The following is a 15,030-nucleotide window of genomic DNA, read 5'->3' on the forward strand; positions in this document are numbered from 1 at the left end:
ATTAAAGGATCTTTTAAAGATCTTCCATGTTGCTGCATTTATTTTTTTAATACATTTTATTGATTTAAAAAATACATATTTTATTGATCTTTTTACAGAGAGGAAGGGACAGAGATAGAAAGCTAGAAACATCAATGAGAGAGAAACATCGACCAGCTGCCTCCTGCACACCCGCTATTGGGGATGTGCCCACAACCAATGTACATGCCCTTGACCAAAATCAAACCTGGGACCCTTCCGTTTGTAGACAGATGCTCTATCCACTGAGCCAAACCGGTTTCAGCCATTTTATTGATTTTTTACAGAGAGGAAGGGAGAGGGATAGAGAGTTAGAAACATCGATGAGAGAGAAACATCGACCAGCTGCCTCCTGCACACCTTCTACTGGGGATGTGCCCGCAACCAGGGTACATGCCCTTGACCGGAATTGAACTGGGACCCTTCAGTCCGCAGGCCGATGCTCTATCCACTGAGCCAAACTGATTACGGCAGTGTTGCTGCATTTAAGTAATCTTTGTTTCTGGCTGCTGCATAGCACTCTATGTACTCCTTGAACACACTTTACCTGTCTACTGTCCCAATCGTGGGCACCCAGTTTCCCTCCAGATCTCTGCCACCACAAATTTGTGATGACCCTCCATACAGATGGCCCAGCGTGAGCCAGGGGTGAAATCACAGGGTCATAGGACACTGTCTATCTAATTTGTCTACATTGTGTCTGATGGCTCAGCAGAATGGCTGCACTGGTCTGCACTCCTGGGATTCTTTATAAAACACAGACTTTAAGGGAGGAATGACAAGAGAGAGGACTTTAAAATACATAACATCCATTAGTTCAAAAATAGGATTGTTTGCCTCCTACTCAGGGGCCAGAACACAAGCAGAGAAATTAGAGAATGGCAACCTTTCAGAGTCCAGGGGCACAGAACTTACAGAGAAGGATCCAAAGTCCTGGTGCTGTCACATACGGGGAAAGTCATTTGGCCCTTCTGAGCCTCGGTTTTTTTATCCTTAAAATGGGAAGACCAATAGAAACTTCAGTAAAGTGGTCTGGATATTCAAAAAATATTCATTCTCAACATGGAGGTACATACATGAGGCATTTTGTGTTGTTTCTTTTGTGTGTGCCCAGTCTCATTTAGAGCATCTTTTTCTCCTTTGTCACTGGTTAAAGGATTCACAGGGCCAGATGTCCAGCTGCACAGTGGGGCTTTGAACTGGTCTGTGCAAAAGTTAAGGCAGGAATGTGCTGAGCCCGGAGCAGGGGTGGGGTCGGGGGGAGGTGGGAGTATTGGACCTCACAAGTAGCCATGTTTGGGAAGGAAGCTAAGGAATTCAAATCTGATCAATTCCTTCATAAAGTGGGGAGGAGTTCCAGGTTCTTTGCTCTTGATGAAAGGCCTGAGGATAAATCCTTGGATCAGCTGCTGAGGGAGGGCTTGAAATAGACAAGTAAAAGGATGGATTTGAGAGTTGACCATCATAGGTCAAGTTCTCCCAGAAGCTGACCTTGATACCAGTAATTCACTAAGGAATCGCTTCCAGGAGAACCAGTGAGCGAGAGGGATTCAGGATAGTGAAGGAGAGGTGCATTTTCAGGTGAAATCTCAGACCTGCCTAATCCCACACGGAGCTCTGAAGTGTGGATGTGCCTTAGGATTTGTCCTGCATTGAGGCAAAGAACTGGGCTCTTGCACATTCTCTCCAGGCGCATGTTGGCTACCTGGGGAAGGCCCCAGGGAACATAGAACTCCCCGGTTTCTTCTCAATTTCCCTAGGAATGAGGTTGCCCCAGTGCCCAAGGATAATCATTTCAGGTTACAGGTTGAAGCCTTTAACAGCAAAGCACAGAGCCCCCAGAAGAGGGAGGCTGGGACCACAGAGCAGTACAGGGACCTAGAGGAACTGTGTAGGACACCAACAGCATTCCATATAAGGACCTAACTATAACCACAGATAGATATGAACACCCAGTCTTGGTACAAGCTGCTCCCTCTGCCTATTGTGGTATCTCCCTTGCTCTTTGTCTGGACAACTGCTACCATCCTTTGCATCTCAGCTTAAATGTTGCCCCTTTAACAAATTCCCTGACCCACTAGGCTAAGTCCCGCCACATGGCCTCTGCACCTTGTAATTGTTTACTTCATTATTTATTGTCTCGTGTCTTGTTTCTGGGTCTGTGTGGGTCCCTGCTAGAATGCCCATGGCCCAGCCCCAGGTGGGGCACGTGGTAAGAGATTAGTAACTAGGTGTGGGTGCCTGTTGGCTAGATGAGTCTCCAGGGTCTGGTTTATTCCAGCCCTGCTCAGGTACCTGATCCTAAATCACAGTGAGAGCCTACACAGGGAGTGGAGGGTGACTCGGGAATAGGTATCTGGTGGCCATAATGGGGTTCCGGCTTGTCAGAAAGATAATGGGGCCCAGAGAGGTCCGAAGGCCTACACAGAGGAGGAGATTGAAGAATGGGGGCCTCCAGGAGACTACGGAGCTGACATGCTGTGAATGAGGGCACAGAACTTGAAGATTTGTCCATTGTGGGGGTGAAGTCCGCGAATAAATCAAGTGGTATGACACTGAACAAGTTACCAGATCTCCTGAAGTTTCGGCTTCCTCGTGGGTAAATGGAGATAATTATGTCATAAAGTTTCAGTAAGAGGAAGACTCAGAAAAAGTCCATTCTTCCATTCAAATTTGTATTTGTCAGTGTTCCTTGTGGAACAAACACTCAAAAATCTTAGTAGTTAACAAACATTTATTTTCCTCTGGGTCTGCAGGTCAGCTGTGGTTGGCTGATCTGGGCTGGGTTCTCCTGGACTCAGCTGGACTCCAGGTTTCCTCCTCATGTCTTTATTCTTGGCCCACACTGAAGGGCTGGAGGATCTCAGGGGCAGATCACCGGGGCCCAGGAGGGGCAAGCAGAAACCCACAATACCTGTGAAGCCCAAAGTTTAGAACTGGCACTTTTACCCACATTGCCTTGGTCAAAGCAAGCTGCATAGCCAAGCCCAACATCAGTGGAACAAAGACATGACTTCTTTTTTATTTTTTATTTTATTGATTTTTTTTACAAAGAGGAAGGGAGAGGGATAGAAAGCCAGAAACATCGATGAGAGAGAAACATCCACCAGCTGTCTCCTGCACAACCCCCACCGGGGATGTGTCCGCAACCAATGCACATGCCCTTGACCAGAATCGAACCCGAGACCCCTCAGTCCACAAACCGACACTCGATCCACTGAGCCAAACCAGTTTCGGCAAGACATGACTTCTTGAGTGAAAGATGTTGCAAGGCACCATGTTGAGGATACGGCTGCTCTGCCACTACCTCCTTCCCCCTCTCTAGCCTTCTGTTTATGTGAGCTTTTGGAGCAAGCACAGAAACCTTTCCATAGTTAGCTGTCAACCTTACTGTGATGCTGGGTATGAGGCATACATTCTCGCTGTCGTCTGGGGTCCTACTGACCAAGAATCCATCCTCGCCTGGCATCTTCACGGTGGGCTCAAGATCCCCAGATGAGAATTCCACTGTCTGCACACCCAGACCACAATGATGGCAGAGAGCATTGTCATGCCCTACCCCCTTGCGACAACTGTGGTGACACCACCAACCTCAGAGGACACATCCCAGCACTGTCATTTCAGTACCAGCTGAGGTGTGAATTTACCAGCCTGTAGCTCCTTTGATGTCAGAGGTTCAAAGCACTTTGTTAGACACTCAGGTCTTTGAGGAAAGCTCAGTGCTTACTCCCATGCACAGGTATCTGGGAGTGAAAAGCAGAGATTTGGGGCTCCCAGGGGGATCCCAGCTGACAGGTGACAAACGAACAGCCTATGAGAGTTGACCCAGCATTGAGATTTCTCCACTGGGAGAGTGCACTGGGCAGGGCTGCTGTGGCTGCCAGCTCTGTTGGGGCCTGGTGGGGGATTGCAAGTCCAAGGAAGGGGTTAGCTCTGAGAATCTGGGAGGGATGTGAATTTCGAAGTGAGTACAAAGCCTATGCCAAGTTGTTCTGGGAAATCTGCCCAAAACAAAGCAAGAGAGAAGCTGAAGAGCCCAGCTTCTGAAAGTGGGGGCTGAAGGCAATGCGGTAGGTGGGAGACCCGCCTGCTGGCTGAGTGTAAGACAGAACCCACCCGAGTGCCAGGCCCACCAGTCCTGGTGGGAAGGGTCCTGTGGGCAGCCTGCTAGGAGCGAAGAGCAGTGATGTTCCACTGGCAACAGCTGGTGGGTGGGGCTGGGCAGGCTTGGCAGTTTCCACCTTCCTTCCTTTCAGCTTCATGCCTCCTCCCAGAGCCTTCGAAATGCTCCCTTGTGCACAAAGAAGGTTTCGAATGAGCCTGGTGTCATCTTTCACCCTCTCCCAGCCCTAGAGAAAGCAAATGCCAGTCTCTACAGACAGCAAATGCCAGCCTCTGCACCATCTCCACCAGCCATTACAGCCTGGAGGGAAGGCCTGCTGCCTCCCAAGATACAAGCTTCTCCCACACACCGGGCTTCACACCACCCAACCCACCCCTGAGCTGGAGGCTTGAGTCTTTGGGAGAATCTCTAACCGCCTGGTTCTATCCGAGCTGGCAGCTCCCTGTGCCCGGTAACATGCCCCTCCTGTCTAGCTAGCAAGTTGTGGATGCCCACCCACAGACTCTTTTTATAAAAAATTTAAAAAAAAAAAAAAAAAAAAATATATATATATATATATATATATATATAGTTGATTTTCTACAGAGAAGAAGGGAGATGGATAGAGAATTAGCAACATCGATTAGAGAAACATCGATCAGCTGCCTCCTGCACACTCCCCACTGGGAATGTGCCCGCAACCAAGGTGCATGCCCTTGACCAGTATCGAACCTGGGACCCTTGAGTCTGCAGGCTGACGCTCTATCCACTGAGCCAAACCGGTTAGGGCCACAGCTTCTTTTTTATCTTGAAATGTCCCCTGAGTTTCTGCTCTTTTGACAATGTCTCTGACCACCCAGGCAAGTTGTAGATGTCTCTGAGACTCAGTTTCCTCCTCTGTACACTGGAGCTATGGTAGCTGCCTGTAATACTAGGTTGAATACAAATTAGATAACATACCTAGCACACCTGGCCCAGTTCCCGTTGCTTCCATTTGGGGGGTAGGGTGGGGGTCCTCAACAGAGAAGAGCCAAAGAGGAGACCCTTCAGGTGGACCTCCCCCTGCCCCGACTCAGGACATGGCAAGAACTGTGTGCTTGCCACCATGACCTACATTGTGTCCCAAATGCCTGACTCAAGGGACCAGTCACTGTTTCAAAACAAGACCTGAGGAAAGGTGGAGACCCCACTCCCCTGGACCTGGAAAATCCTCATTCTCCACCCACCTCCTCTGCCCAGCAATGCCAGTCCAGCCCACAGCCTTCCCGCTCTCGGGCCTACACCAGGCCATTGATGAGACAGGGCGGCTCCATTTCTGCAGTCTGACTGCCAAAAAGAGGCCCCTTCAGGACATTCTGGGACATTCTGGAAGACCCCTCACGTGCCCTCCATTGGCCAGCCAGCTGCAGGAGCCACATGGCATTGTTCCTCTCTCCTTCATCAGCTTCTGCTTGTGTGGCAAGACACTCGAAGAAACTTCACAGGGCCCCTGTGCGCCCTGAGGACGCCAGGGTCCCTGTTCCTGCCTGGGCTCTCTGCCAGGTGCCTAACGCTCTGTCCACCAATCTGCCAGGCTTGGCTCCCCAGAAGTCCATACCTAGCACACCTGGCCCAGTGCTCTGTCTACCCCCACCTTCCCAGGCTCTCACTTTCCCTAGCGATAACACAGAGCCTGACCTGCGCCCAGCTCCTTCACACAGTGCCCGAGGCACTCGTTTCCACCCCAGCCCCAAAACCTGTGTGATCGAAGTCGGTGCTGCCCCTCCCCTCTGGTCAGTGTCGAGAGCTCTCACATCTACCCAGAGGCTGCACTCACTGTGCGGTTGGTTGTGGGGCTGTGGCTGCTACCTCACCTCTATCCACATGTACCGGGAGATTTTGTGATTGCCTTTCTGTTTTGGGTATGTGAGGGTTATTATGGTTATCTGAGCCTCAAAGATGTTTCCCAGTTTTTATTTTTGTACAGAAACCTCTAGAAGGATACAGACCAGGAATAACATTTCAAACAAACAAAAACAGCCCTAGCTGGTTTGGCTCAGTGGATAGAGCATTGGCCTGCTGACTGAAGGGTCCCGGCTTCAATTCCAGTCAAGGGCATATGCCTCAGTTGTGGGCTCAATCCCCTGTAGGGGGCATACAGGAGGCAGCCTATCAATGATTCTCATGATTTATGTTTCTATCTCTTCCTCCCTCGGACCCTTCCTCTCTGAAACCAATAAAAATATATTAAACAGCAACAACAAAAATCTGATGCTTTTAGACAGAATGTCTTTTAAACCTTTCTAATCTTTGAGTGTGTGTGTGTGTGTGTGTGTGTGTGTTCACACATATTAATGTATGCTCACACATATTAATTAAATTAACTAGGTTACAGAAACTATTTTTTTATTGAACTTATTGAGGTGACATTGATTGATAAAATTATATAGATTTCAGGGGTACAATTCTATATACATCATCTCTATATTGTATTGTGTGTTCATCACCCCAAGTCAAGTCTCCTCCCATCACTGTTTATTTCCCCTGCACCCTCTTCTACCTCCCCACACACTGCCCCTCTGGGAATCGCCACACGGAAGTCTGTGTCTATGAGTGTTTTTATGTGTGTTTTTTAACCTACCTTTTTCATCCAGACCTGAAATTCCCTTCCCCTCTAACAGCTGTCAATCTGTCCTCTATCTATAAGTTTGTTTCTACAATATTTTGTTTGTTAGTTTATTTTGTTCATATGGTAGCTTTATTTTTAATTATTTGAGGTAACTCCCTACTGTTCTCCATAGCAACTACACCAGTCCGCATTCCCACCAACAGTGAACGGGGGTTCCTTTTCTCCACATCCTCACCAACAGTTGTTTGTTGATTTAGGGATGATAGCCATTCTGACAGGTGTGAGGTGATATTTCATTGTGGTTTTAATTTGCATCTCTCTCATGATTACTGACATTGACCATCTTTTCATATGTCTATTGGCCATCTGCATGTCCTCTTTGGAGGAGTGTCTATTCAGGTCCTTTGGCCATTTTTTAATTGGATTGTTTGGTGTGTGTGTGTGTGTGTGTGTGTTGAGTTACATAAGATCTTTGTAAAATTTGGATATTAACCCCTTGTCACATGTGTCATTGGCAGATATGTTCTCCCATACAATGGGTTGTCTTTTCAACCAGAATGCCCACAGAGGTCCGTCCTTGCCCTCTGCCTTCCATGCTCACTCGCCTACAGGGGCCTCGGCGCTTCTGCCCAAGCCAGCTTCACAGTGGCGCCCCCTGCTGTGCGGTGATCAGGTCCTAAAGACAATGTTAGAGTTAAGCTGTCATCTTACCCTCAGTCTTCCAGCGGGCGGGGGAGAACAGCGCTTTGTGTCCTGCACCACTCGTGGACGTTCCAACGTGCGGGCTCGTCTTCCATCTTCAGAGGGCGCTCCTGGTTCTTGTCTCACCACGCCCGACTTTTCACCTCTGGGTGCACACTTCTGAGAGGGCCAGCCTCCTCCTTAGCCTGTTCCTACTGGAACTCCATCCACTACGCATTCCCTGAAGCGGTCCCATTTTTATTACAGTAAGATGTTTCCATGTAATCACTGTCCAGGTTAAGATATAGATCATTTCCGACCTCTGACAGTGAGAGGTGGACGGGACGGTGGTGATCTGACCTCTGAGTGGAGGACACACTGCCAGGCCTCAGCTGAGAGCCTCGGGGGCAGGAGCGATGCTCAGGGCACAGGCTGGGCACCTCTCTGCCCCATCTGTGCAGTGCCTCTGTGGCTGGGTGGGAGCCCCGGGTCTGGGGGCTCTGAGCCTGAAGCCAGCTCTGCCCTCCCCATGGCCCTGAGGCCTCCAACACCTTTCCCACCTCCACAGGAAAATAGAAAAGGATGACGTTAGCTACCCCACAACCACCCTTGCCATTCTCTCCACAGCAGCCAAATTGTATTGTCACCCTGCCTAAGACCCTCTAGTGGCTTTCTTATAAAAGGTGGAAAAAATGCTCTGCCACACTGGGATAATGATACTTAGTAGTTTTCACTCATGTGTAAAATTTCCACCGTGCTTGTGTATGCTTGTTCCTTTAAAGTGAGGCTGGCAGAACCTTGAGGAGAGTGCTGTGCAGGGCCCCTCGCTCCCACCAGCTCCTGTGCGGGCTTCCTCCTGCGAGGTGCCTCTTTTCGTTCCCGGTTAGTGAAGTAAAATTACCACCACCACCCACCCACGCTCCCTCCCCAAGAGCTCAGCCTGTCCAGCCTCCCTGCCTCCCCTCAACCTTTGCAGGGTGTCTGAAAGGAACAGGCCAACAGCTGTTTCTAGAAACATGTTTTCTCAGAATTCACAGCGCAGAGCCTCCAACAGACTGGATGTTTAGCTGTCCTTTGTTCTGAAGACCCCAGAGGTGGTCTCTTCTCCACCCCGGGAGCTGGAGGTGGCCTTCTCCCCCTGCACTGTACCTTCTCCAGGAGTATGGCACCTGGGTCAGCTCAGGTGGGAAACCATCAGGAGAAGCAGCCCCTCCCTACAAAGCCCACTTGGAGTCCACGTCTCTGTCTCCTGCAGTTTTTCAACCGTCGGGTCTGTTTTATGCAATATGCCCATCTCCCCAGACAGCGACAGGGCCTATGGGTACCCCTGCATGGGGTCTAGGGAGTAGATGAGGCTGTGCCAAGCAGGTTCCAGGATTTCTAAACTTGTGGGGATGCAGGCCCAGCTGGGCTTGGTGGGGCGCTGTGTGCAGGGCCTTCATGGAAATGACCGTGCTGGAAAGATTTATCGGGAGGCAGGAGAAGAGATGGGATTTTTGTTTCACCATCTGAGCTAACCCCTATCACATTGTGTTCTGTGTGACTTTTGGAGATGAGCATAAATAAATTCATGCCCATTCTGTTGATCTCATAAACCCAAAGGGACCTCTGCTCTGTGCCTTGCACATCATAAATTGTTAACAAGCCAACTGAACTAGGAAATGCTGCTCTTTGCTGATCAAAATGGCGCCTTGGTTTTGTGCTCTAGGTACCTGCTGAAGACAGGGAACTCGTTCCGGTGCTGGGAGAGTTGTTGCAGAGCAGAAACGCAGTCCCCTGTAGGCACCGCCCTGGGAGTGTCTGTCCCTGTGCTGGGCTCACGTTCACAGCGAACGGCTAGGGTATCAGGGTTTCCTTCTCTGTTTCAAAATGACTTGATAAATCTCTTCAGGAAGCCAGTGGCTATGGAATGAGGAACAAAGTCTGGAGGCCTTGACCGTTCAGGATCAGGCAGCCCCCTCCCTGGCAGCAAATGTGGTTCCCCTCCCGATGTGAGCACCAACAGACTCACCCTCCATGGACCTGACATGCTGAGTGGTGGCTATTTGTCTGGGCCCCTCCTTTCCAGCTGGGCTTGGCCTGGGGTGGGGTTGGGGGTGGCAGAGAGGAGGTGAGGGGGGCGGGGGGTCACAGCCTGGTGTTGAGAAGATGGAGGCCATCCCGCTCCAGCTACGGGGTGGAAGGGGGAGGGGGTGCAGCACCTGCAAGGCAGTTCCTCCCAGTTCCCATGCCTCCCCTCTGCTGTGGCCTGTCCCAGGGTGGTAACTGCTCCCTGGTGCTAGCTCTGGGGTGTGGCACCCCTCTTACTGGTATTCCTACACCCTGTCCACTAAATTCTCTCCAAACTCCCCAGTTAACATGACATCTACTTCCTGCCAGGACTTAACTGATATACATGACACTTCTTTCGGACATTTCGGAGCCTAGAAAGACACTCCGTCAAGGCAGGATGGCCAGAGGCAGGGAGGGGCCCAGCAAGGCTCTGGGTCTGCAGAAAGGGCAGCTACCCCTGGGCGTGGCCTAACAAACCTGCAAGTCAAAGTGAGAGGCGGGAGTTGGGGCCTTCAGGTGACTAGTGCATTGACCATGGGCTGGTGGGAGCACGGGGCTCCGTAGGGATGGTCAAGTGCATGTCCACCTGACTGTGCACCTGTCGCCTGTTGTACCCCAGATGGTGCTGCAGCACCTGGAGTTGGAGGTGCTCAGCAATTAACCGTTGGATGGACTTGCTGCGTTTGGAGCCAGGAGAGGTGGCCCGATTGTATCAGGCTAGTCAGGGACTGGGCATCCATCTCCCACTTTCTAGAAGGCCTGGCCTCCCCTACTCAGATATTTCTGATTGGAAAATGCCTGAAGGAGATTGCTTAGTAGGGGGCTTTGTGAAAACAGGAGAATTTATTAAAAAGAACTTTAAAAAAAAAACCCTCTTGTTAAACTTTCTACAAATGTACTGAGTAACTTAAGTTGCACACTCAAGCACACACACACCCCTCCTGCACAGATTTAGACACGTGCTGTGTGTGTGTGTGCACGTACAAACACACCTGGAGAGGAAAAGAGAGGCCAAAGGGAAACCCCAGCGTTAAGCTGAGAGGTTGAGGTGGGTGCATTGAAGGCAAACGTACCCTCATTGCAACGTGGGGTTAACCACCAGGAACGAGGAAGGGCTCGGGACAGGTCTGAGTCTTGGTCCGTTTCCTGAGGTCTGGGTCTGGGCCATCCAGCCCAACCTTCTCTCCCAATGCCTCTCACCTGTAGCCCCGAAGACCCTCACACCAGAGCACCACCCCATCCTCCATGTCAGGCCCACTCCTGCTAGGGCAGGAGGTACCCGGCTTAAAGGTGAATGAGTCACGACGATCCGGCCACACACAGCCCTAGACCCCCCTGGTTCACCGGGGTGTACTTTCCAACCCTCACCCTTTCTGCCTATTGGCCTCCTTTTCCACCAGCGATGGGACCCTGTTCTTTAGTAAGAAGGCAGCAGGCAGTCCCCAGGAGAGCAGTTGGACCCCTGACCTCCAACTCCAAAGACGGCACCTTCTCAACTCATTTTAAAATCGCATGACTGTCTTGGACCTGATGGTGGTTATGATAACAAGGGTGAATCACAGGCACTCGGTGTTAGGACCAGGGGAGCCCCACCCAGAGGGGGGTACCTCCTTGGTACTCATCCCTGTGTCCAGGTCCCTCTCTGGAGCCCAGTTCCATCTTCCTCCCCAACCCAAGGCTGCAGCCCTGCTCTGGATCAGGAACTCCCCGCCTCACTCTGTCTACCTTTGCCCTTTGTGCCAGAGGGAGGGGGAAGTCCAAGAAGCCTCTGGATTTCTGGCTGGGCCAATGGGGAGAGGACAGTGCACTCTTCAAGGCAGGGAATGCCAGGCAGGGGACTGGACAGGGAGACTCAATAGGACACTGGGACCTGTTGGGTTAGGAGCTGTAGGGTAAGGCATTGATGAGAATGTAAGTCTCCTGCTGGACACTGGGTGTTGTCCCATCCACCTGCTGTCTGATAACCCCTCAGGGGGAACCAACAGGGGCGGGGTCTGGGCTTGGCAGGAGGAGACCTGGGGTGGGGTCTCAGCTAAGCAGAGCCTCAGCAAAAAGAGCTGATGGCCCCTGGACCTCTGGGAATTTCCCACAGAAGTCACAGAACTGGCCCCAGGGCATTTGAACAGCCCCAGGGCATTGTCACCTGGCTCCTCTGTCATCAGCAACAGAGATACAAATCTGGGAAGATTTTTGTGCTAACTCATCTGCTGGGCTTTGATAAAGCAGAAGTATAGCAAATGAAAAAAAAGGGGGGGGGGAGGATAAAAGCCAAATAATTGCTAGTATATACTTTTCCTGTATTTAAAAATAAGTGATTTTTTTCAGAGGGGTGGAGGGATAACTTCTCCACCATACACACACACACACACACACACACACACAAACACACACACACACACACACACATACACAGTCTAGAAAAACATTCTAAACTATTGAAAAGTTCTCTCAAGGTTGTGGGATTACAAGTGATTTCTTTTTTTAAAAAAATCTGTATTTTCACACAGACAATAGGGTGCTGAAGGCCTGGGGTGGAGGAGGAGGGGGTAGGCTGGAGGGGGTCAATGGAGGGGAGTGGGAAGGGGGACATATGTAATACTTTCAACAATAAAAATTATTTTCTTTTAATTCTGTATTTTCTAATTTTGCCATAAATGAAAATATATTACTTGTATAATAAAATACTTTTAAAAATAAAAGTCTTTGGGGGTTTTTTTTTGTTTTTGTTTTTAGCTAAAAGAAAAAAAATCTTTCCAACTGTCCTATTTGTGCCTTTTCACAGACTGGCTCTTGGGGGCTGCTGGTCACATGATATTAGGGTGTGGGTGTGGCAGGCAGGCTTGCCCAGAGCTTTTTCTGGATCGTGGTCGCTCTCTCAGCCCCCTGGCCTCTGCTGCAGGTGGCCTTTGTGGTTGGGTGATGTCCCAGCCAGTCAACCATGCTTCTGTTTGGGGTTCTGTCCTCAGGCATCTGAAGGGGTCCCCATGAGGTTCTTCACCAAGCTGGACCAGCTCATCGAGTTCTACAAGAAGGAAAACATGGGTCTGGTCACCCACCTGCAGTATCCCGTGCCACTGGAGGAGGAGGACACCGGCGATGAGCCGGAGGAGGAGACGGGTAGGAAGGGACACCGGGCAGAAGTGGGGTGTTTCTCTCACTACAAGTGTTCAGAGATCAGGTGGGTCTGGTTATCAGGGGGAGAGAGTGTGACACAGTGGTTAAGGACACAAGCTCTGGAGTCAGATAGCCCTGGGCTGGACTTCCTGTTCCTCAGCCTCTTAGCTGTGTGACCTGGGGTGAGTTACTGAACCTCTCTGAACCACAGACTTCTCTTAAAGAGACAGTAAAAATGATATCTACCTCTCAGGGTATCATCAAGTGAGTCAATAAACATAGAGCCCGGAGCCTAGTACATAATAAGTGCTCAATAAATGCAGCTGCCATTATCGTCAAAATAATTAGCTGCTTTTCACTGGGGGGAAAGTGAAAGAGGAGGAAATCCTTGCTGCTAACTGGAAGGGTAAGAAAGGTGTTTCTTTTTATCATCATTAAAATAAAACAAAACTTACCCTTAAAAGCATGTGTGAATTTGACCAGCCTTGTAAGCTGCAGAGGGACAGACAGGACAGGACAAGATCTGGCAGAGAAGGCCATGCAGGTGGCAGCATGCCTGGTTGGTACCCTTCTATTCCCCCTAAAAGTTCACTTTCTAAAAGAAGACCTTGAGATACTGAATTGATTGAACCCTTCAACTTAGGAGGGCAGGGCTCTTCCTAAATTCCAGGGCCTAGAAACAACCAGGTCCCCCAGCGTCGCCCCCAAGGAAGGGCAGATTAGAGTGGAGATGCTGAGGTCGCTGGCTGTCTCCCCTCATGTCCCTGGCAGACAGCTGCCCGCCATGTACTAGGCACCCTACTCATCCCATTGCCATGGCTGGCTTGTGAGTCTCCACCCACCTTCTTCCCGGCTTCCAGGTGACCCACGTTGAGTGGCTACACAGCTCACCCACTGCCTCCGAGGGTGAACTCTCATCAGCTCGGTGGAGAAGGCGGGGCCAGGCAAAGGGTTTCCAAAGGCGGCCGTGGAGGCTGAGGGGGACCTGGGAAGGCCATGTCTCTTCTCCCTCCCTCAGCACAGTAAGAGGTTCCCTCCATTGTGAAGTAGTCAGAGTCGACCTATCTGTGTGTGAGTACAGGGTCACTCACCAGGGCTGTGCCACAGCCCAATGTTCCCCAGACGCCCCCCAGATGTGCTTGCCTTGGCCTTGACACAGAGACCATCCTGTAGAAATGCCCTCCACACGAGTGTCCTCACTTGCCTTACAGCCCAGCCCAGCTTTTCTGCCCCTCTGGGGATGGCCATCTGAGAAAGTCCCGAGACCTTCTGTCAGAGCCACAGAGAGAACCAGCATCTGCCAACTGCAGGCTTTACTTCCCCAAACGAAGCCCCGGTCTCAAGGCGCTGCAGTCCCCGTGGGGCTCACAACAGTTCAACCATCTAAAGAGCCAGAGAGCCCAGCGGGAGAGGAAGTGAGGGCTGATCCTTTCAAGAGGTAGCTCTGTGGCCAAGGCCGTGGGGCGACCGTTTGGCGTGCAAAGAGGCTCAGGCAGGAGGTCCTGGGTGCAGGGGCTCAGGACCCTCACCCATTTGATAAGAGGAGGGGGGAAGTCCTCCTAAAGATGAACAGGCAGGAGTTTCACTTCCCAGGCGAGTTCAAGTCATTTATGTTATATTTCAATTCTCTTGGTGAAGGAAAACCCTTCAGTTGCTTTATTTTATTATTTTATTTTATTTTATTTTATTTTATTTTATTTTATTTTATTTTATTTTATTTTATTTTATCTCCAAAGGCCTGGGGTTCAGAGGCTGGAGAGAAGGCAGAGAAAGGGGGCAAGGTAGGAGAGGGATGAGCTGGTGTCGGCCTGCCTGTTCCCCACCCTGCGCCTCCTGTTCTGGGAAGGGGGCCTCTCTCTGCCTGATCCAGGACCCCTGCTTCAGCCCCGAAAGCTGGCCATTCTGCTGAACTGTCTAGGGCTGCTGGCTCCACCTGCCCAAGGCCAGCTGCTCTGCCTAGCACAGTCATTGGACTCCAAATGTTTGCTGGCTGCCTCAATGGGACAGACCGTGCTAGGCCCCTGAGCCAAAGACCACTAAGACTAGGCCCCTGGCCTCAGTGGGCTCCCCCTCCAGTCGGGGAGGCAGTGGGGGGGTGGGGACAGCAGGAACAGTGTGGGTCCAGATGGGTTCTGCACAGAGGACATAGTGCGTCAGCTACGTGGCCCTCTCTGTAGGCGAGTGATCCAGAGGGAAACTAAAGCTTAGTCCGAATGACATTTCTGCTCTTCTCTTGGGTAGAAGGTGTTCCATCTCCACCTGAACTGCCACCGAGAAACATCCCTTTATCTGTCGGGCCATGTGAGGCCAAGGAGGTGCCCACCATGAGTGAAAATCCTAGAGCAACAGAGGTCAGCCGGCCGTGCCTCTCGGAGACCTTGTTTCAACGACTACAGAGCATGGACACCAGCGGGTGAGTCTCCACCTGGTGGTCCCCTCAGAGGCCAGCCTCAGA

At 50.8% G+C, this 15,030-nt stretch overlaps 1 protein-coding gene across 3 annotated transcripts in view; it reads left to right on the top strand.

Annotated features, from left to right (window-relative positions):
• The window catches only part of INPP5D (inositol polyphosphate-5-phosphatase D), a 94,502-nt gene that overhangs the window by 31,887 nt on the left and 47,585 nt on the right, over positions 1 to 15,030 (top strand). Inside the window, exons 3-5 of one of the 3 annotated variants that reach the window (XM_045575327.1) lie at positions 12,428 to 12,578; positions 14,312 to 14,356; positions 14,817 to 14,988. In XM_045575327.1, the coding sequence (XP_045431283.1) occupies positions 12,428 to 12,578; positions 14,312 to 14,356; positions 14,817 to 14,988 (368 nt within the window). Of the gene's footprint in view, positions 1 to 12,427; positions 12,579 to 14,311; positions 14,357 to 14,813; positions 14,989 to 15,030 lie in introns of all 3 variants that reach the window. The other 2 variants (XM_036421324.2, XM_036421322.2) reach the window with 2 other exon arrangements.

The sequence above is a fragment of the Pipistrellus kuhlii genome, unplaced genomic scaffold, assembly GCF_014108245.1.
Source record: "Pipistrellus kuhlii isolate mPipKuh1 unplaced genomic scaffold, mPipKuh1.p scaffold_m20_p_7, whole genome shotgun sequence".
NCBI classification, from domain to species: domain Eukaryota; kingdom Metazoa; phylum Chordata; class Mammalia; order Chiroptera; family Vespertilionidae; genus Pipistrellus; species Pipistrellus kuhlii.